The sequence below is a fragment of the Pempheris klunzingeri genome, chromosome 21 (genome assembly GCF_042242105.1).
Source record: "Pempheris klunzingeri isolate RE-2024b chromosome 21, fPemKlu1.hap1, whole genome shotgun sequence".
Taxonomy (NCBI): domain Eukaryota; kingdom Metazoa; phylum Chordata; class Actinopteri; order Acropomatiformes; family Pempheridae; genus Pempheris; species Pempheris klunzingeri.
Genome location: NC_092032.1, coordinates 10,307,517 through 10,331,116, shown reverse-complemented (window position 1 = coordinate 10,331,116; position 23,600 = coordinate 10,307,517). Strand labels below are relative to the sequence as shown.

General features: G+C 42.2%; 1 protein-coding gene across 1 annotated transcript in view; it reads left to right on the top strand.

Annotated features, from left to right (window-relative positions):
- sema5a (sema domain, seven thrombospondin repeats (type 1 and type 1-like), transmembrane domain (TM) and short cytoplasmic domain, (semaphorin) 5A) overlaps window positions 1-23,600 on the top strand; it is an 80,032-nt gene that overhangs the window by 41,785 nt on the left and 14,647 nt on the right. The window contains exons 12-15 of the mRNA XM_070852921.1: window positions 2,782-2,963; window positions 3,689-3,832; window positions 7,761-7,908; window positions 16,118-16,343. Coding sequence (XP_070709022.1) covers window positions 2,782-2,963; window positions 3,689-3,832; window positions 7,761-7,908; window positions 16,118-16,343 — 700 coding nt within the window. The remainder of the gene's footprint in view (window positions 1-2,781; window positions 2,964-3,688; window positions 3,833-7,760; window positions 7,909-16,117; window positions 16,344-23,600) is intronic.

The window sequence follows — 23,600 nt, the reverse complement described above, 5'->3', positions numbered from 1 at the left end:
GCCTCCATGCTCGCCCTCCTCTTCACGTGAATTTAATACCCACATACGCCTGTGGTCCTCTGAAAGCTACAGCCTGCTCTGTATTCTCTTCATACACTCACAACTTTAGAGCAGCAGCCCCGAAAAAATCAGCCTGACAGACATATTCTCACTGAAGAAAGGCATCTTGAGACTGAACAACTTGACTTTAAGGGAGCGACGTGTACTCTGGGAATGATCCGCAGCGCTGCCTCAATCATTCACCTCTGACTTGCTTGTTCATTAGCAAAACAGCTCTTCCATTTATTTTAACGTGCGCCAAATTTGGGAGCAGTATTAGGAAGGCGGTAAGCCTATCAATTTCAGCATGGCTCTGTTTTTTTTTTTATTTCAGCTTTTTACAGACATCATTTTCAAGCCAGTCACAGCGGAGAGTGCTGTGTGCCGCCGTACCCTTTTATGTGGCTTCATGTTCAGAGGAATATTTGGCACTCAAGCCGGTGTGGCACAGTGGCACAGTGGCATCTGTCAACAGAGCTCTGGCACAAACCGCATCCACATATGCATTCAGATATATACATGGACTGAAACAATGAGGCACACATGTGAGCACAAACAGACACACGTATTATAATTTTGCCAACTCACTATTGGCTGCAACAACATAATGCTGGAAGCCAAAACTCCTTCAGCCAATCAGAACCTAAAGATTTCTGTCGTCATTACACATCATACTTTCACTTCACCTGTCTTGACCGGTAACTAGTTAGCTTAGCTTTACGGGTTAGCAACACATATTTCAAAAGAATTGCCAAACATTTTAGGTCAGAAGACTTTAGATGGGAAAATCTAAAAAAAGACAAGGAAAAAGGAGCTAGCTGGGCTCTGTCCAAAGATAAAAACAATCCATCTACCAGCATCTCTAAAGCTCACTGATTAAAATGTTGTATGTTTATCAGTGGCCAGGACATCACTGCTCATGTAAAACTTGAGCTTGAGAATTGCTGGGAGGCGCTGTTTTCCAGTCTTCATGCTTAACTGAGCCAACTGTCTCTGTTTTTTTAAATAACTTTAAATGCAGGATTTGACCAAAGATAACAGCCATGTTTCTAGGAGCAGTAAAGCCATCAATTCTTTAGCTTTGATGTATTTTCATTTGGCCACATACCATTGCCCACAAGAGTAATGGAATATGTATTTACTCACTTAACCTTGGTCTAACCAGGTCCAGTCCATTTAGAGTGAGCATGAATTAACTTTGGCAGTAATAACTTTGTATGCTGGCGGAGATGAATAGCCATACAATAGTGCTTATGGAGCCAGAACAGAATGAGTCTGCTTGCAACAATCCGATGCCAAGATGTGAAAATTGAAAAACAAGAAGTTGCCTTTTATCACAGTTAGTGTTTCACTCCCGATGAGTCCATTAACAATTTTGAAAAAGGCCAAACTGGCTGAGTGTCTGGAAGTCTGGAGCTGGAGCCCAGTCAAGGGTTCGCACAGTGAGTTGCGTTGTGTAGGCAGAGGCAGGAGAGCTTTACCAACCTATTCAAAAACGCCATCTGGCACCACAATCTCATGTCTATAATCAAACAAGCAAAAAATTGTTTCTCTAGAGTTTTAGGGAAAGTACAAGTCTTACTCACTGCTCTGCATGTTTTGTGCTTGTCTCCACTCAGGTAAAATTTAAATCTCTACTCATAAAAGGTTTTTGTAAGGAGCCCACTTTAAAAGCTTAAAAGTAATTTGAATCAACCCTCACTCCAACAGCATCCTGCAGTATTCTTTAGAATAACAAAAGAGACAGCTGTTGTAATTTTAGCCTGGGAAGATATTTCTTTTATAATCCACAGAAAGTGCCACATGAGTGCTGTTCATCATCCAGATGACCTATCATCCTGTTTATGGTGTTTTAATGAAACACATTATGCGTGTACTTTACTCACCAGAATTTATTTATATTCATTTACATATACACAGCGTAAAGTAGACAATGTCACACACACACGTAGTATATTATTTATATTCTCAAATTTAAACGATTGGGGAAAGGCAAGCGATATTGTTTGTTTCTTTCTAGTTGCAGCCCATTGATGCAAATGTTGTCTGTCTTAGCCAAGCGTCCCCCATTTAGGCGCATATCAGAGTTCAGTTACCAATAAGAGCGGAGGGCAGACGTTATTTCTGCCTCTGCCAAAGCAGCTGATGATCACGCTCTCCTTGCGGCCCGTATGAAAGTATTCTTTGCATTTTTAAATCACCCTGAAATGCAGCAGTGACATGGCTCATATCATCTGCAGCTCCGAATCTCGCAGCAGTGCGTTTTTGTATTTAGCTCGTATACTCAGGACATCGCTCGTAATTCATAGCTCCTGTAATATCGGAGCTTTCCTGTTTCATTCTTGTTTTGCCTCAGACATCTATTTATGCTGCCACTTTTATTTCCTCTTATTTCTGTCCTTTGAATGTGTCCGCTCACAGCATTGATTTGCCTTTCTGAATCTCTCTTTTTGCTGTTCTGGAATCTCATATCCTGAGAGAATTTTTATATGTCTCCTGCATGTTTACAGCACATTTCTGTCCACATAAGTGCACAATTTTGGATGTGCTGTAGATGATGTAATGCGGTTGTTTCTGCATCTATTTGAGGAAAATTGATTTCTGTTTGCATCCACCGTAGCCGGGGGCTGCGTTTCCCAGAGCAACACATTCCTGAGAGCATCAGTCTAATGTACCGGCCAATTTCTGAGAAAAGCCATTCCTCTTAAATGTTTTATTTTTGGCTCTGTTCATTGCTGAAAGGTCCGTAATGTGACTGTGGATGGAGGCTTTGGTACCTGGTCAGGCTGGTCCACATGCAGTCATAATGATGGAGGCAGCGCGGGGTCCTGTCTGTGCCGGACACGAGCCTGTGATAACCCCACCCCTCAGTGTGGCGGCCAGCAGTGCCATGGCATCAGCGTGGAGGTCGCCAACTGCTCCAGGTAAAGTCTTTTTTGATCCACCAGCACACACCTGTAAGTCTTTAAATATCTAAGTATATATCTCTACGCAGAAATCAACTTTTGTTCATTTATAACCTGCATCCTCACACCAACTCATCAGAAATCCACATGAAGTTAATTGCTCCTTGTTTCATATTCAGTGTCACTTATTTGGGACTAATATGTGTTGATTAGGTGTTGTTTCTAGTCTCAGCTGACATATTACTGATTTCAACACACTCTGAGTTAAAATTAACGGGGATGTTGCTGCTGTGCATCAGCCTTCTACCTGCTAAACAGGACTTGTGAACATATCCTTGTGTGAAAGAAACAACGTGTAAATTGATAAGGAAGCAACTCGGGTTTTATTTGATCGTTTTTTCAACAATCAATTTAGTCTTATTTTGGTACTTGAGTCTAATTACTGTCTGAAAATAATAATAAATACTTATCACGATTTGCCAGAGCGCGAGATACTGAAGTTACAATGAAACAGAAAAATGAGAGCAAGTCATATTATGTAGCTACAGTGTGGCAGTCAGAGTTGCTGATAAACGATGCTTTGTCATGCAGGTTTGCATGTACACATACACTTCCATTAACTTCAGTCTCTATGGAGGCTAGTTTTTACTCTTCATATTGTCATTGTGGTCTTCCAGCCACCATCACCTGTCCATCATTGGCTAAGATACCTTAGGCTGATGTTGCTCTGTGTGTCTCCATAGAAACGGAGCGTGGACTCCTTGGACTTCCTGGTCTCCCTGCAGCACCAGCTGCGGCATCGGCTTCCAAGTCCGCCAGCGCTCTTGCAGCAACCCGACCCCTCGCCACGGCGGGCGGGTATGTGTGGGCCAGAACCGCGAGGAGAGGTATAACATACACACACGCTTACGTATTTACAACATTCATTTACTTGTACGGATTAAAGCAAATACATGCTGTATGCACATGTTTTCTTTTCTGTGCATGTTGAAAAAAAAAAAAAAAGAAACTAAAGCTGTTTTGCTCCCTAATTTGCAACCTGCAGTTAGGAAGTATGACTTTGACTGTGACTTTTTCTTCTCTGTTTTCCTCACTTCTGTCCAACTTTGTGACAGCCAATTAACGAATGAGTGGGATAGGCCTGTGCTTGGGTAATTATCTGGCTTTCACACACAGACTGACTCTGCGTTTTGAAGCTTTGGAGGCTTTGGCGTAGAATAATCGCCTTTTTAAAGATGTTTCTGTGGTTTCCAAGCAACCTTCAAGGCCTGAAAAAAATTATCAGTTTTTGAAGGAGAAAGTGTGTGAAGAAGCCCAAAGAGACATACAAAGGAGCTCAGGTAGAAAAGGTCAACAGATGAGCACTCTTAAAGTTTTGCTTGTTGTTCAATTTGTTCTGGATATCTCAAACTTTTGTTCAGTGTTTGCCAAGTCAGAAAAGGAAGGAAAAGCTGTGACAGCTTCCTTGGTGTATGAAAATGAGACAACGGTGGCTCTATTGCATTATTTTAATTCCATCATAATAGAGAGTGGTGTTTTTTAATGAACTGAAGCATTCTTCCTCTGCGGCACTAGTGTACCTGTGTTACCCAGCTAGGCATCATGCTGATGTTTTTCATCTAACTCCTGCCATCAACCAGAGGAGGAAGCAGAAAAAGTACAAATAAATACAATTCAGAGGGTACAGGGAAGCAAGAGGGGGAGATAAATTGTTACCAATCGCAACCATAGCAACAGAAACCGCATTGCGATGGTTGAGTAATTGGATATGGCCTTCAAAGATGAACCTTATATTACGTCCCTTTTTCCTCCCTTTTCTGCACTCTTTCATTTCCTCTCTAACCTCGCGCCTTCCATTTACTTACTCACTGATGCTCCAGGTGGAGCAGTCCTTTTCTCAAGGACTGCTCCACCTGGAGCTCTGAGGATAATATATGGAGCCCAGTTACTCACAAAACCACACAACCAAAAAAACGCTGGCTACCACTAAAGACCATGGGAGGCCAGAAGCAGGTTTTACCATCCCCTGCTTTCTTTTCCCGAGCTTTAATCTGCTTTGTTTCATCTCCGCTTCCTGGTCTCAGTACTCGCTCTGTTCAGCTATTTAAAACACCTTATGCCAGTTAAGGGCCAGCTGTGAGGGCTGGAAAAGGATCTTTGTGAGGGAGGAGAGAGAAGGGGAAGAGCCTTTGTGTGTATGTGTGTGAGAGGGAGATAGAAGAACAGTAAGGCACAGAGATAGAGAGAGAAAGTGTGTTAACAGATGAATTATGCTGTGTCAGTTTGACTGTGCCTGAGGGAGAAAAGGATAAGATAGGGATGCTAGAAAATGTTTGTGTATGTTCAGTATGAGCATATCCAGGTGTGTGAGGTATGTATATTGCCAGCACTTGGTAGAAATGGTGAAAACTTGGACGTTAAACCCTTGTAACGCTGTCCAAAAAACTTCCACCACATCTGTTGTTTATAGTTACCCAAGTGTGAAATAGGTAAAGTCTTCTGTACAAGCTTTAATCCGCATAGCTTGAAAAGGACTGGCAGTTTATCAGCTTTTGCTCACTGAACAATTCTTTTAATGCCGTGAAAGACTTTTATTTTATAGGGCACAGACGTCCTTTCAGAGGTGTTAGGCATCTGCAATAAGCCTCACTGCTCGCTTTGTTCTTCCCATGTTGCCTCGATTGTGCTGTTCGGATTCATACTCAAGATTTATGTTCAAATGTGCGTCCAAGCGGTGTCAGCTCATATGTACATACAGCAGACACGCACAAAAACTAAAAAGACTGAAAAGACTAAATGCCTCTTTTCTCACCTCTTTTCTGTGTGTCTTTTAGCCAAGAGGCTTCCCATAAGTTTGGCCCTGATTGTTTGCAGCAGGCAGAGCTTTTAGAAATAAAGCAAATGTTCTGAAGCCGACCGTGCACAGCAGTGCTACGGGCTTAAATCTGGCTGCTTAATGCCTTCATTTATGAACCTGCTGTTGGTATTTCCCCTAGCATACTGACATCGTCCACACTGCTTACTCAGCCTATAGCGAATAATTAGCAGCGTTTTAGTCTGATCAGCTCTGTGTTTTTTTGAGAGAAGAGAAAAGAATAGGATGTACTGAAGCCACTGGCATGTCTGAAATGATTAACGTGTGTGATGGTGATGATTTTTGAAGCTCTAAATCCGCTTCATATTGATTGCAGCCGTTTTTTTATCGGACTGCGGTGCAGCTGGGGTATTTTGTGTCTGCATACAAGCCCCAGTGCATTGATGTACGTCTCTCTCCTTCTCTCTGGCATGTAGGAGATTGTAATCCACACTCTTCCTCACTTCTACACGCTCTTCTTCCCCACTGTATCATCTCAGTACAAGTGTAAAGATTAGTAAAAGTGGAAAAGAACACAAAGCTCTAAAGATTTTTGCAACAAGGGTATACAGAATGTAGCTTTTGATTTGCCATGAGCAATACTAGAGTATTTAGGAAGAGTACAACGTAAATACCCAGGCTGAGGCTCTGGAGGAAGGGTGTAAAGTTAGAGCTAGAGATTCTGTTGCTTGCTCAAAAGGCAGCCATGTAGCAAAACACAAACAAAATGGCAATAAAAGCAATTTTATAGTATGCGTAGAAGTTATAAAGTAAATTATATGGCTCTAATAAGCCTGGCAATCGTCTATCTTATTGTATAATGAGGACTGAGTAATTAAGTATTTCAGACCTTGCAGTAATCCTGTCTTGTAAAACGATGTAATTAGAGATGATGCATGCATCTTTGTGGCTTTTTTAATAGGCTGTGTCAATGAATTATGCAAAATGCATATGCACGTTCATTAAGGTTTAAGATGGAATTTACTTAGATGTACTTTTATGCAACGCTGGCCATCACGTCATGCACAGAAATTTGCCGCGGACACGTCTCCGGTGGCATGAATCAGTCAGTTGTTCTGGATCACAGTGCACCGTGCTCACTGCACCCTGTGGCCACATCAAAGACATATGCTTGGTTTGTTAAACTTTGTTTTAAGTGAGGTTTACATGCATTTTCTGACGTCCCTGCCTTGTGGTATGAACTCTTTGTAGCTATTTTAGTTCAGGAGCAAGGTTTCAAAAGTGGGATGACATCCTCAGTGTCCTTCATATATAATTTCTGTGCTCTGTCAAATAAATAAGCCGTTCCTTTTTCCACAGAAAACTCAAAAGACACACATGGTCCAGTTGTATGAGCCCAATATAACCTATGCTCATTGTGGAAGCTCATATTTTATATGTAATTTAAATATTGTAACTACAGGACATAATCCAGTAACTCCCCTAATTTATAGCTGCACTTGTTTTTTTTAATAATAACAATGTCTCATGGTGACAAATCCTCGGTTGACTTTCACCTTGCTCTTCAGTTAGCCTCAGCTTGACAGTGTTTTTAGCGTCTTTCAGCTCATTGTTTTGATTTTCAGGCACTTTAGTGTGTTGGCCCAGTCTCACCCCTCTCATTGACCTCCTTCCCAGCAGCAGCAAGCAACTGTTTTCAGCAGCTAAATAGAGAGTGAATATTATGCTTAAAATCCAGAAAAATGAATAAATGCTGGATGTGCATATAGGCAACAGTTGCTAACACCTTTGTCTTTGCCAGCAATTGCAACACATTTTGTATTATCAAAACTGTGCTTTACCATATGGTCATTCATTATCAGAAGCCTCCACATGTGAGTGCATACAAAAGGATTTATAGTCATTAAGAAATACATTAATGAACATTTTGCTTTTTTTTTTTTTTTACATTTATACACTATTTATAAAGGCTAAACTGGATCTTTGCTCTACCTTCCCAGGTACTGTAATGAACACCTGCCCTGCCCACCGCATGTCTACTGGTCGGCCTGGTCGGCATGGGAACGCTGCACCGTACCTTGTGGCGGAGGCATCCAGTCACGACGCAGAACCTGTGAGAACGGCAACGACTGTCCCGGGTGTGGTCAGGTATGTCACACAACACAATAGCCCCCGCATGCTCCATCCTTACATCCGTCTTTCCCCCCATCCTGGCATTGTTGGGGAACTCAGCCTGAGCTATTTGATGCGATGAGCAGTCAATGATGATGAAATTGGAACATCTAACACGACCAAATCCCCTGGCTATATTTATACAGTGGCAGCAGCCATCAGATTTATTACCAAGACTTATTTAATACCACACACACACACAGTAATCACTCCACATATGAATAGGCTTATTTTCTGCCACAAAGCTTTCTCCAAAGCACGGATGATGCAAGGAAGTGTTGAAATACGAGCTTTTCTCCTTGTTGACAGAATTATGTGATGCTGGTGTTATTTCTGATGCTATTTTCACACACACACACACACACACACACACACACACACTCATTCATCCACAGCCCTGGTAAAAATAAGAGAGAGAATGAACATGATAGCTGTAGCTTCTTGTGTCCCTCTTGGAAATGGATTAAAGAATATGGGTCAGGGTCTTGTGCATGCATGGGATCCTTGAAGTGTGTTTTTGTTTATTTTCTTTGCCATTTACAGAGAAAATATGAGTTTTAGATGGTTTAAAGGAAGAGCTGATCCTTGGCTGCTTTAGGTTTATGCTTTAGAATTAAGATTATAATCAGGATTACACATACAAACCACATCTTTGATACTGTATTTGCATTTATGTACACATGCATTTTCTTAATATCTATATGTGCAGTATGTGGAATAAATTATTGGACAGCAGCATTCACTGTGTAAAGCTGGAAAAGCATTCAACGACCCAAATCACATTTAGCTGAAAAGGCACATCTCACAGGTTGCTGTGGCTCGTTGTGAAGCGAAATAATACACGTCTAACATTTTGAAACATCCCACACAAGACCTTTAAACCCCAGGAGCATATATAGTATCTGATAATTGCTCATGAGACATTTGTAGCTGCAGAACACCCAAATGAAAAGAGTGACCTCCCATTAAGTAGCAATTTAGCAGCCACACCATATCATTTACGGCTATGTGCAGTTTTCCACTTTCTCTCTCACACACATTCCCATCAGACAGCAGCTGTCTTATCTCTGTCATTGCGCCACGACCATTATCCTCACTGAAGCATCCTGGGAATGCAGCGTCATTCCTAAAGGAGCTCAGATCAGAAAAGTAAAGTGATGACAAGCAGGAGGGAATCTGAGCACCTCGTCACTGCTGTTTCCAAAAGGGAAAGCCTGTCTTTTACTGTCTGCCGTTGAGGATTTTTTTGATGTTTGGAGACAAGCACGGGCTCACTGTGCAGGAGATGTTAGAGATAGATTTTATTGGTGTCAGGAGAGGGGACAGGTTCTGAGTGTTTACAGACAAGGAAGTGACATACTGGAGACAGCTGACCCAGGTCAGAGGGAAAGGTTAAAAAAAAAGAGCACCTTGTATAAACTCAGTAGTCTCTTTCTGTTTCACCCACCCTGTCTCCTTCTTCCTTTTAACACCTTTTTCCACAACTGCTGTTTGATTTTAACTTGTTTGTCCCTTTTTGTTTTGTTTCCTCATCGGCTCCTTGTCTTCGAACATTACGACGTGGATTTAATTGGGGCCATCTCAGCCACCAGAGTTGTAATTACATGCAGATTTCAGACAGCTTCTCTTTCCCAAAGAGGAATTTATTTGGACAGCTTGGTTAACTTGTATTATAGCTGCATATTTACTTAGATCAAAGAAACATTTGCTGCCTTTCATTTACAACTCCAATAAGGTGCTTAATGGCACAGCTGTTGATGTATAACAATTGCATCAATACACGTAAAGCCCCTGAGAAGTAAAGCTCAAGTGTTCAAAGCAGGAAATAGTGTTTGAAACGCCGTGCACCTTTCCAATAAAATCGTCTTAATGCATTTGTATTCAGCACTTGAACATCAACGATAATGGGAAGGGGCTCTTTTAATTTCATCAACCCCCTCCACAAAAAAAAAAAAAAAAAAAAAAGTGAAAAATGCGCTTTTTTTATGTGCCATCTGTCTGTTTTCTCTTCCCCTGGACAGATCTCTGTTTAATTAGACAGAAGGAGACCACACACACACACAAGCACACGCTCACACATGCACATTGCAGCTTCTGTCATCACAGCTACTTCTTTAGACCAGACACCCCTCTGAGATCTGAAGTGATGAACACTGTATATGTCTTACGGTGTTGCGCGTATGTACATGTGTGCATTCATGTTTACCCGTCAGGATTGATATCACCGCAGCCACCTGCGGTCAGCTCCTGGCATTTACTAGACGTTAATCGACAGTGATGAGCCAACATCTGCTTCGTGTTTTGCAGGAATGTCAGGCAGAGAAATCCAAACTTTTGGAACTTAAAAAAAGTTATAAAGAATAGAATGATGGACTGAAGTTGGTGATAGCAGCCTCTTGCAGCCATGGACATGCTGTACAGTGAATCTCTGAAAATCTATTCACTTTTTTGTTACTTTTTTGTGATTCTCTATTGATCCCTGAAGCAACATTTTCTTCGCTCATACCCCCACCACAGGGAGCTAACAGCACAGAGTCAGATACAGAATAACTCAAGTGGAGCTGGGAAGGATTCAGGTCAAGGACACTTCAGTTTAAACAAAAGTATCTCTGCTCGCCATGCAACCCTGCTGCCTCAAAACAATGTTGCCACATGCCTGGTCAAAAGACCAAACTCTCTAGGTGCTTTATTTCCATCAAACCTGCCCTATGTTCCCCTGTGTGTCACTGCCTTAAGCCTCAGCAGTGTTGTCACCGCAGAAGTATTTAGTCCTGAGGTGCTCGGTGCCTCGTTTTGCTGATGCAAAAGGCCACATGACTGCAACTTCATCAGTCTGAGCCCCGGTCCGTGCAGCGCTGCTCCATCTCTCTCATTTCACTGTATCTGCATTACAGGTTTGGATCCCTTGAGGAGCTGGCAAAATCTGGGCTGGAAATAAACAAGCAAGGCTCTAGTGGCCCAGCAGTGATGCTCTGTACAGCACTTAACCCCATCTTCTCCTGTATGGTGACTCAAAAAGTTTACTAAAAAAAATCTTGGATGAATCGGAAAAAAATGTTTATGAGCGTAAAATGGACATGTACTTTTATTAATAATGGTCAAATTAGTTATTAGCTTTGAGGACTTTTTTTTAAAATCTCAAACACAGAAATGAACTGATAAAAAATAATGCATCGCAGCAACTATAATTTTGCTTAGTCAGAGTTTCTGTCTCCAAGTTTTGAGTTGACCACCTGACACTCAAAAAACAAACAAACATTCTATGCTCTTTTAACTCCTATTCCCAAATGTATTCTTCTACAATATCATTCACTGTAGTATTTCCTTTTTTATATATATAAAGTGCTTCAAATATCTCACATCCAAGGATCAAAAAGGACCATTCTTCTCAGCTGAGCTGCATATCTTGACTCTCCCTCTCAGTGTTAAATAAGTCAGATATGGGCCATGCAGAACTGACGATGCAAAGAGCTGCTTAATGACACTGAGAGCTGTTCTATTTACCTGCGATAAATTCGGTTGTGCAGCCGGGCTGTGAAATGAAAGTTAAGTACCTGGTGTTTGTGTAGGCAGACTGATGTGTGAACACACTTGTGTGTTTTTGGCATTGTTCATTGTGTGTGTGTGTGTGTGTGTGTGTGTGTGCACTGGTGTGTATCCAGGAGACCTGCTCCTGGCCGACAGCAGGCTTCATTATGAAGTCAGACTGGCGTGGAGACACAGAGAGAGAGAGAGAGAAGTCAGTGTTTGACAAAGTGTGTTTTGGTCGGCTCTGCTAATTGAACTGATGTGTCACGGAGACTTGAGGGACATTAGGCCTCCGTCTTCGTGGACTCGACCGGAGTAGATAAAGATGTAGGCACCGGAGAGGATTAGCCGCTCTCACTTCTCACATCTCGACCATTTACTTAAGCGTCGGGGTACTAGTGTGTGTATACGTAGGCATCCTTGTATACAGCATGCTTTCCTCTCCGTCTCACTTTTTCCCTCTTATACACACTCACAAGTATAATGAGTGTAATGGTGGTAGGAGGTTGGAGAGGCACAACTCCTTATTATTCACCTCCCACAGCTGGCCAGACACCACAGAGAGTCCTTTGTACCCACACATGCATACTCACGCTCTCCTTCCTCCAAGCACACACACACACACACACACACACACACACACACACACACACAGAAGTAAAGACATACAATGTATTTCACTCTCTCCTTCACATTCATGCATTCTTCAATAAAAATAAGAAAAGAGGCTGAGGGCTTATACTTTCCTAACACTTAGACACTATCCTGACACACACACACTCTCTCTCTCTCTCTCTCTCTCCACCCTTCTTCCTCCTCAACTTGTATGCCCTCAGCCTATAACACCTAAAAAATAAGCAGAAAGGTCTGTGGATGGAGACGGAGTGAGATAGGAGCTGCCTGAATCCATAACTCAGCCATGCATAAACTTATAAACATGCATGCGCTTTGCACGCTTTATACACACAAACACACACACACACACACACATGCACACACAAATAAGAGCCAAAGTGCCAGCCTAAAGTCAAACTTAAACTCAATAGTAAAAATGCACATACACACACACACACACAAGTAGACCGACCAGCACTTCCATACTGACCAACCAGGCAGCTTGTTTGTGTGAGGCAGTAAAGATGCTATCAGGCGTCCCCTCCACCCAGCTCTCCTGAGCTCCAGCCAAAAACACATTACAGTGCTGCCTGTCTCTGAGCAGCTGCCTGTTAAAGGTGTTGCACAGCATAAAATCCCTGCTCTCCATTTGCCCATAATGCATATCGCAGCTCTCGCCAGGGGGGGCACGGATATGACTTGAAATCAGCGCACTAATTGAATCCAATTTGGTGTTCCACATGCTGCTTGTCACATTCGACTGCTTTCCGCCATGTTTTCGCTTTTGGTTAATTTCTCTGAAATTGAGATGTGAGTGTGGCTGAGTGAGGAGTTTTCTTGTAGTTTTATTACTCTGTTTTGTTTTTTTTAGGTCTTCGTATCAACTGGAAAGAATGAGATGAAGCATTTAAATAGCTCATTTTGATCAGTGAATCAAAGTTGATTAAAGTATAGTATATTTCCCTCTTATTGTTCAGAGGAAAATTTACATGGCCAACACATAATGTATGCCAAAGATGACCTATTCACTGATGTGGCTCACTGAATGTCATCTAACTGGAGTTATTTCATTTGTTTGTGGGTGTGTGTGTTGTGGCTCTGTGTTTTTATGAGCAGAACTATACTGATGTTTATTTTCCATCCTCAGGTCAGTTTTTCATGCATTATTCAAAATGTTATAAAAAAATTGCCACCCACTAAAGCAGGGTGACTGTTTTTGTAACTATGCCAGATTTTGTATTCAGGCGTGTAGACAATATAACAAAGCTCTTATCTTGCAGGAAAAGACAGTGAAGTGTCCACTGTCCTTCAGCATTTGTTAATTGGATGTAGCAGTCAACAGCAGGGGTGTTCAACTTTTTCTTTAACAGGGATGACACTGGGGGCCACCACCACAATCTTCATGGCGTTACACCATATTACCACCAAATGAATTTTCAAAATAAAAGTCACAGAGCAACTATGTGAATCAAATATACAATTTTCAACAAATGTTCTTCCGCATGAATAGATGAGTAAGGAATAAAACCTGACAAATTGGTTTTCGCCACATTTCATCTCCCCTTTGCCTTTTAGTCATCTTTTTCTCCTCCTGCCATCCAGATTTATGCAAATATCAAAACGGTGATCGTTCTCACTGAACACTTATTTATCGATTATATTTTAGTAGTTACAGAAAACAATAATACGAATTCAAAGCCCTTTAGTTAAGCCTCACTGCTGCTGTGTTTTTCTAGCGCTTAATCCTGCCACATTTCCAATGGCAAACAATCAGCTACAAGATTTATGATAATTCATGGAGCTGTAAAGTAAAACAGCAGAGAGTGACAGGATATAGTTAGCATCCTTCATTGCACTCTTTCAAGATAAATCTGTTTAACCAGGTAGTCCTCAGATCTTCATTATTGACCCTCAGTAAACACCCTGTTTTTAATTGAAGGATTTTAGTGGTAAAAGGATCCACAAAAAGCCGATTTGAAGACCCTGAGTCAACTTTGAAAATATTTGCCTGTATGTAAAGTTCCAGTGCATTAATTTTCATACAAGGGCATTAGTCCTCTCAACAAACCACAGAGCTGTTGATGTTTGTTCAGCCAGTGGGCCATCTTTGTTACATAGACACTGACTACCTCTGTGTTTGCTGCATATACTTTAGCTGTAGTTGATGTGGATGCCTTCGGAGACCTTGAATGAGGTTTTGCTTTAAACCCAGTAATTATCTCCTTAGCCCTCTGCATCAACACTAATCCTAAGAGAGTACAGGAGAAAACGCTTACCAGACAAGCCTCATTAAATATTTACTGTGTTTGGCCACCATCAACAACTCACACAGCAAACACCCACAGATCGTTTGCCCCCCCCCCCCCCCCCCCCCCCCCCCCCACTCCACCTCCATTCATTCCATGTGTTGCTTTTTTGTCGCTGTAGGCGGCGGCGGCGGCGAGACGCTGAGGCGGACTTTTTTCGTTATTGGCTGATAATCGCAGATTGTGGGCTGGTCTGTGATGCGTGATGATGTTAAATATTAATGTCTGGAAATGATTACTGCGCTAGATGGAGGGAGGCAGGAAGTGCGGTGGAGGTGACACCCTCATTCATCACGGGGCCCTAACAGAATCTAAATCCTCCCTGTGTTTTTAACCTTGGTACCCCGGGGAAGAGAGGCAAAGGGAGGGAGGGAGGGAGGGATGGAGGGAGGGAGGGCGGAGGAAACAGAAGCGAGGGTGGATAGGGAGAGACAGAGAGAGATGAAGCACAGATAGGGAGGGAGAAAGAGGGCTGACACAAAGCAAGTTATGAACAGTGAATGGAAAAGAGAGTGAAAGAAATGTAAAGATAGATGGATGGAAAGTGAGAGCAAGAGAGAGCATAAAAGAAGAAGTAGGAAAATAGACCATCCCAGACCGTAATACACTGTACCATGTATAGTGCTCCTCTCCTCAGCTGACCCGTCAGCCAATCCCATGTGACAGGCTGATGGATGTGCAGAAAGGAACTCTTATCTTATTTTGTCAAGGTCTGGCAGTCACTCAAGGCCTATTCAGCATAAATAAACAAGCGTGAGGAAAATGGCAGCCACCTCACCTTCTCTTCCATGGTGTCATTTTCTCCAGACGTATCACTACCTCCACCACCTTATTTATTTAGCCCGGTGCAGAAAGGGTTTGGACTGCCTATTACCCACCTATTATCTTCTAGAATGGTATCATCATATATAGCAGACAATCTTACCAACCACTAGCGCACAAAGAAGTTGGCTGAGAGAAGTGGAGGCAAAATATATACTTATGACACTTCTGAATGAGACTCGCATATCAAACTCTCTTAGAGCTTCAGTGCTGTTTTTCATTTTTACTGCCTGGCTCTCAAAGCCAGATGCAGATGGGAGAAAGAGTTGCCTTTATTGCCTACTTTTTTTCTCTCTCTCTCTCTCTCTCCCTCCTCCACTTCTTCGCCTCTTTCTCTATCAACTTCTCTATCACCAACCCCCCTCGTTGTCCCTCCTATCCTCCTTTCCCCTTGCTTATAAATTAAACTTGATCGATGACCTTTTCTGCCCGGCTTGTTTGCCTCTTGCCATGTTCGCCACGTGGTCTAACGGGAACATATCCTTAGTCAGTGCGTTCAGGCAGAATGGCAGGCTGCTCTTGGGCCTGGAAAACAGGGCTTGGTTGGACTGTAAGGGGTATTTTGGGGCACCGGATGCAGCAACATGCAGTACAGTAAACAAGCTAGAACTGGAATCAAGAGGCTTTCAAGGATGAATGATGATGAAAGCTTTGAAAAGGCTGTTTATTTTGCTCATAAAATAAGCTGTTTAATTTCATATTAGCCACTGCAGATCATTTCAAAAGCCATTGTCCTGCCCATTATCATGCTTGGGAAATAAACCAAAAATGTCTGCTTGAGCTTGTCATGTTTAATTATTAATGATTTGTGATTATCTCTTCCCACGCTAGACATGGCCAATTCACCTGCCTGCAAGATGTGCTTGTCATAAAACAACTTGTTTAACTCACATTTTCTGTCTCTGCAATTGCAGGAGTACCAGTCATGCAACACCCTGCCGTGCCCTGACCTGAAGAAGACCACGCCCTGGACTCCATGGACGCCCGTCAACATCTCCGACAACGGTGGGCACTATGAGCAGCGCTTCCGCTACACTTGCAAAGCTCGCATCCCAGATCCCAGCCTGCTAGAAGTAGGCAGGCAGAGGATCGAGATGCGATACTGCTCCAGCGACGGATCCACCGGCTGCTCCACCGATGGTGAGTGCAGAGTGGAAGAGACAGATGGTCGCTTTCCAGCTATCTCAGCCTCTGGATGTTTCTGTGTTATCTCACTCCAACTGGCTTTGTGCGTCTCTGCAGGCTAGTTATTGGCCTCCTCGCCTCAAGCCATTCCTTCTTTCTCTCTGTCTGTTGTTCATTAGATCTTTATTTCTTGCCTCTTCAAACTTTCGTCTCCCAGTCCTGCAGAAGTTAGAGGAGCGCTATCTTAATCAGCTCTCATGTTTATGGTCGCGTCCTCCTCGACTTTATCAGAGGATCAAAGCTTCAGACATGTTAATGAACTTCCAATCCACAAAGCCGATCAGCAGTTTACAACTAATTTTAGCTCTCGTTTACACTCATACACACAAAAGACACACACAGATGCATGCACACACTCAAATTATAGTCTTGCAAAGAAGCACAAACACAATCTTTATCCATCGTCCCAGCTGCTCCCCGTCGTCTGAGTCGGCGCACCACACAGTCTCAGTCAGCCACGCCCACTGTAAACGTTTGCACAAATAGGCTGCTAATTGACAAGTTGTTTATGTTGTCAAGTGGAAGGATCCATATTAGAGGGGAGACAGGCGGGGTGGCACCACACCACAGCAAAGAGGCTTCAGATACAGATGCAGCAGTTAAAGTTTGTTTATGGCGTTGCTCTTTGCCTCAGAGGGAAAGCAGATTTTTTTTTCATGGCTTTAGAGTTAGTGCCTGGCAGAGCCGCAGTCGCCTCTCATCACTTTAAGTTCATCTGTGTCTCTGGGTGGTCTGACACTACACCACTCACATGCTGCGGTAATCGGCAATGTAAGCCCTAATGTACACTACCAGTGGGGTTATCTTTATTTGATCTCCCTCGTCTTCCACATTTCTCATTATTAATCTCTGTCTTTCCTCCAGTGCTGTTGCTGGTACAAGTTGTTCTCCTCAAACTTTGAAGCAGACACTTAAATGTTCTTGAAGAGTTTCAAATGAGGGCTGGCAGGCAGAGAGAAAACCTGACTGCAAACTCAAAGCTTTAAAAGGAGTGACAGCCACATATCCAAGATGTTAGCGAACAAAGACTTGACTCTTAATAGGTCTGTCTTGTCTCTGATTATGGGGAGGAAGTAACAGACACTATGTGTTTCATTAGAGGTTGTCACCACAGGCCTGACATCCGATTAGCTTCAGTATTAATTACACCAATCGAAAAAGCGAAGGCTGAGGGCTCAGCAGTCACTTTTGGCAGAGTGTCAGTATGTGTTGTAGGATGAAAGCAGGCTTCATTATACTCTGTGCCAAATATTATCAACAGCAGTGTTTCTTTTCATGATTTTAGACTTTATATTCCCCCAATATTGGCATTTTTATTAGATACGTAATTAACATCACTGCAGGCAATATTGCTGGTCTACTTTGCCTCAAAGCATGGCCTTGTTATTTTATATGAAACCAAATATCTGTTTTTTGGTAAATGTTACGTGAAATAAACTTCTTTTCAACATCAAAACTGGTTCACTCAAGGATGTGGTTCGTCCTAACTGTGAACATCCCAGGGAAAAAGTGTGCAGTGTACAACTGGAGTGAAAACGAAGTGCATGTGGCCTGTATGCTATTCTCCTCCTGTCCCAAGTTGATTGTTCATCTCCAGACTTCAATATGATTTACTTCTCGGAGGAGTTTTAAGTCGTAACTGTCGAAAAAGAAGACTCCAGTGATCCACTTCTTCATTTCAACCATTATCAAACTTGCCATCCATCTGGAGAGCAGTAGCGTGTGTATTGTATGTGTATTTGTGTGTGTGTGTGTGTGTGTGTGTGTGTGTGGGCAGCTTTACATGCTTTCTGCCAGTTTTGCAGGTGGGTGGACATGTTCATCTGTTTGTGTGTGTGTGTGTGTGTGCGTGCGTGCGCGTGCGTGCGTGTAGGTGTGTGTGTTTTGTGACACGGTGTGACTTTTTTCCAATATGTCCTCCTCCCACAATCCACCTCTCATAGACACATGGGGTGTCTGAGACCCTGGGACAGCAGCAGCAACTTTCTAAAAGCCAGAGGCCATTGCAGAATAATTACTGCCACAGTGATGGTGTGTATTGATGTCCACTGCTGGGGAAAGGGGACCCCAAAGATCCCTCCGTGATGATGAGCACACAAAATGAATGGTGTGTCACCCAATAAAGATTTGATATTTGCATAGTGAGCTCCACACTCAACCTGAGCTTTTACATTATAAGTCAATACAAAACAGGCTATATGAACAGTGTTGGGTGAGTAACTCAAAAAATGTAATTAATTGCACATTGAAAAACTACATTATTTCACTAAATACCCAAAAGTGAAGGTAGTTAGTCCCGTCCTCAACTAGAGGCTTAATAACTGAATGGAGGCAAAGCTAATGCTGGCTAACAGGGAGATAAAATATATATAACAACGCATAAAAAAGCCACAGAGGCACATTTGTCTTATTTCAGTTGACACTATCCAACGTCTCACACTTGTGCATCACTAATGCATTCCATAGCAGCCTGTCCTTATAATGCACAGAGAAGAAATTGATATCAACCCTTTATTAAACTCCCGGTGAGACAGATAACAAGTGGACTCCCAAACTGTCAAAGCAATGATAAATTACCAGGATTTGTATTTCAAATTGTAGTCGCTCATGTTACTGAATGATTTTAAAATATATGTCACTGCCAACCTTGCATTTGAATGTTTGTTTGTGCTTATGTACCAAGACATTACTGATGTAAAATGTGTGTAGAGGTTGTATATGCAAGCAAAACAAAAAAGCCTGAACAGATTAAGCACCAAACATCTTTAGCCATTACAAGTCTGGAGACTTTCAAGTGGATTAACACTCTCCCTACAGCCAAAACTGTCCATCTTTTTGTTTTCTCATTTCAAATCAATGCATGAGAATATTTTGCTGTCACATTGTTGGCGCTTCCCTGCTACTCAATAATAAGCCCAGGATGCTCAGATCCACTTCGCCCACTCCGGCTCGGGCACACTGTCACCATGTTTGTAGCTTTGAGCTTCACAGCCATCAGATATACCTGACATTTAACGATTCGGATTGTAAGCACATGTTATTGACAAACCCTGAAAGTCTCATCTGTGACACGCAGATATGGAGAATTAATCCCCCTCCCAGTTCCACCGTCAGTGCAGAGAATACATTTTTGTTTGAGCAGCTTTCCCGAACTTCTCCCTCACTTCTTTTTTGCATTTTGTCTGGTTGTCTCTCATACTGAGATCTCTATCTGTCTTTATTATGAGAGATAAATTATGAATATGTGATTTAACCAAGCATTTACAATGAGCTTTTATATAGCATACTGACTTGTTTCGTATCAGTGATCTTAGCTTAATGATGGTGATGAGTTAATTACTTAAGATCTGTAGTGATTTAAAGACCTCTCTTGTCATGTACGCCCAGTGATTAGTCTTGTAGCACGTGTGGATTTTTTCCCTTTCATCACATTTCACATGCCTGAATGAAAAAATAAGCAGCTGATCATTTGCATAATTGCCTATATAGACATATATTTTTACAACGTCCACACAGGTCATCTATAAAACATGGCGTTCCTCTTTCTCTCCATTATGCGACTCTTCCCTTCACTTAATAATAATACAGTTTATTTTCATATAACACTTATCCAGCTGACTCATGTTTAAGCATGTGTAAAGATTGATGCTGAAGCTACATGTCCCAGGCAACAAGTCACCATCCTCCACCAGATGATGGTGCATATAGAAGGCATGGAAATAAATGAGCTTCGTTCTTGTGTAATGATGCACAGTTTCACAGGCATGTTTTCACTTTTTGGCATTAAAGGAGAGGATGAGGACTAAGAGATGAGTTTGGCAAACGTAACACTGTCTCAAGTAACGTTGGGTAGGCCTGCTTAAATCCAATTAAGAGCAGGACACAGCTACAGTTACCATATATTCTGATATTGTAGCAACCGGAACCAGCATCCTCACAGTTAAATCCATTCCTTACACTTTTGCTCTTGTTTTTCGGGGTTTGCAAAGGCTAAAACAAATACTCCACCCTCCAAAGTGTCCATAAATACCAAGTGTCACTCTTACTGCAGCTCCGTGCACATGATTTCAGCATGTGGGGAAATCTAAAGCTTGACAGGCAATCTGTGTGTACTTTGACTGGAAGTTCACCGTTTGGCAGTCATTTGCTAAACCAGCATGCTATAGTCTGCATACAGCTGGAACTCACTCTACCACTGTCCCCGGGATTGAAACCAGCTACAGGTCTCTCATTAGTCAGCCTGCAACTAAAAAACTTCTCAGTTATTAGTCACTTTGTCTCTGCTGCCATAGGCCAGCCCACTGCACAAACCCACAATTTAAATGATGATTTCTGCAAAGCCATATGTCAATGAAACAGATATGCCTGTCTGGTTTAATCAATACTTCTACATAATGGGGATGAGTCTGAAGTTCATACATGCTCGTTTTATGATGCAGCAGTAGTAATACCAAGCACAGAAAGGCTTTATAATCGGCATTCATCTCAGTTCTTTTTCCATTTGCATCTCACTAAGGCAGACGCAGGCACACTGAGGGAAAAGAAAGCTGGAAAGATGAAAGACATTTCTGTAGAAGGCTGCGAGTTTGTAATTTTGCCGGCTTGTGTCGGTGAGTGATGGCTTCATTTTTTTCCCCAGGAAGGAACGGTGGCATGTCAGCAGCTTGATGTGTTTCACTTCAGCTGATCTGATATCAAGGCCAGGGCCTTCTCATGGGCGACAGATTAGTTTCTCCTGCACAGATGTCATGAACAGACACTGAGTAGACACAGGACAGTGCTGAGGGACGCCTCTGACGGATGACAACCATTCCAGTATCCTTATTGTCTTTCTGTTTTTTGGTCCAGCTCTCTCTCTCTCTCTCCCCACAGTCAGTGCTCTCTTTGTCTATGGATGTCTCACTGTTTCTCAAGACAGAAACAGAACAGGTTGGGCTGATAAGTGAACACAAAACTGAGTAAAGTTATACAACACATCTTCCTGTTTCATTTGGAAACTGCTAAACTGCTACAAAATTGCAAATGTCAGTCTAACTTTAGTATATATAAGAAAAATAATTACTTTTTTACATTTTAGGGCATTTACATATTTTAATAGAGATTAACGTGTATTCCTTAAGTTAGGACGCGATGGCCGTGACAGTGCACTTTTCATCATAACTTTTGAATTGTGTATTTGAATAAGGAGTGGTTGAGTGGAAGTGTGGCACATAACACTGCTTAGTGAGATGGAGAAGTATGTTGGTGATAAGACTCCATCACTGTGAAGCATCTTCGTAAAATAAAGGCCCATGACGTGAGAGGATAGGACACCAGCCCCAGAGCACCAGAGTTTAGACACCGTTGATGGTGGAGGTGGAGTAAAGCCAGAAGGCGAAAAATGGAAGCTCTCAGTTGAATCTCAGAAAAAAGGGAAGAGGGCGGCGGGTTGCATTATAGTCTGAAGTCTTGATAACACGATCACAGAGTTTCTAGTGATAACAAAAGAAAATATCTTCCATGTTGAACCTCTGCCAATTCTGCTGTGGCTTTATTTTGAAAAACAAAACCCCTGCATACTCAATCACTCACTCACCTCAGTCTAAGTGATGCTGACTGGCTAAAATTGAGCATCTCTTGTAGTACAGTCACTCATACTAAGCTGTTGACAACAAGATCCCCACCTGTATGTCTCGCTCTGTCTGATATCCCTCACTTTAGTCCAGCTTCCCAGATTACTGTCAGACGGAGTCGACAACCATCTTGCAATTACCCTTGACACCAAACTTGCTTGGTATGATTCGACTGCCAATGACCCACAGCCCCCTGTGTCACATTTGCCCCCAGTATAACACAGAGCAGCAGAGATTTTGGTGACATAAAGTCAACAAATTAGCAAACCAGCACAGGCGTTGAGGAAGCACAACTGCCTGTCAGAAAAAATCTGCTTTGATGGCACAAAGCCATTCCTCGCTCACCATGCCTGTGTGAAATTATGGTTCTGGGCTCTTAAAAACATCACAGGAGAAGGTTTTGACACAGGCTTCTAATCAGGTTTCAGCAATAAAGATTAACAAGGACGGAAAAGTTTGTGGTCTCACACTCTCTGACTTTGTCATGAGTTTGTCTTTGCCTGTCTTCTTTGACATCGCTTCACTTTTTGCTCCGATGCTTGTTTTTACCAATGAGACTAGATGCTACCTCAGAGTGGAGAGTAGCACTGTAGTACAAATTACCAGGGAGAGGGAAATGGGTGTCTCTTTGATGGAAGCAAGTTTCCTTAGGTAGAAAAAAAAAAATCAATCCTGTTTGCACTGTTTGTTGGCAATTTCAGCCTGCTGGAGTTGGTTCATTCTTTTGAAAGCATGCACAATTACGACAAACGCAGTTGAAGCCCACCACTGCAGCCAGCAGTACCAGCTGGAATTTTGTGTTACCTTTGATTGTATTGGCAGGAGGGTTAAATGGAGAGAAACTGGTCTTGAGTTTCCCCTCTTGGTATTTGCTTTTTCTACTGTGCTCACTAAAAGAAAAACGAGCCGGGCCTTGAATTCATACTGCGACACACTTGTAAAGGTTATGAATGTATCTCATCATTTGGTTTAATAAACTACCTAAAGCAACAATGCCTAGCATTTTTAAACCCATTAAATTACACTTGACGTTGAGGGGTTTGAATGTTTTAAATTGTAGTAATTTTCTAAAAGGTGCCATGGCGTTTTAGGCAAACCTTGTAGTGACTTGAAAACTGCATGTGAAAGATAAATGTTTACTCACCGTGCCTTAATTTTCTTGTCAAAGTTTTGTTGCAGTTTTGAGCAGCAGGGACCATTTTCAACACTCTCTTTGATGGTGCATTCAAAACCAAAATGTCAGTCAGAAGTTGAAAATCATATCATGCGATGCTGAGTTATATCGTCAGAAAATGAAACTCGCCAGATAAACAATAAGCAAATGCAGACATTGTTAAAACAATGATATGAGTTTGGTTGTTTGTTGCATTGAAAGGCTGTTTGTTGGCGGTGAAGGAAATAGTGTGTGGTTTGAAGTTAATGGTGTAGAAATGCTGCTGTAATCCCTTTTAGCATTGAACCCTGCAAATGTCACATAGTAAACAAATATGACTCATGATAATACTGGTCTGATATTGTGCTTTTAGTATCCCCATAAGCCCAGATATCGCAGACAGACAGTGAATAAAACCCCTTCAATCCAACAAATCTCTCCAATCAA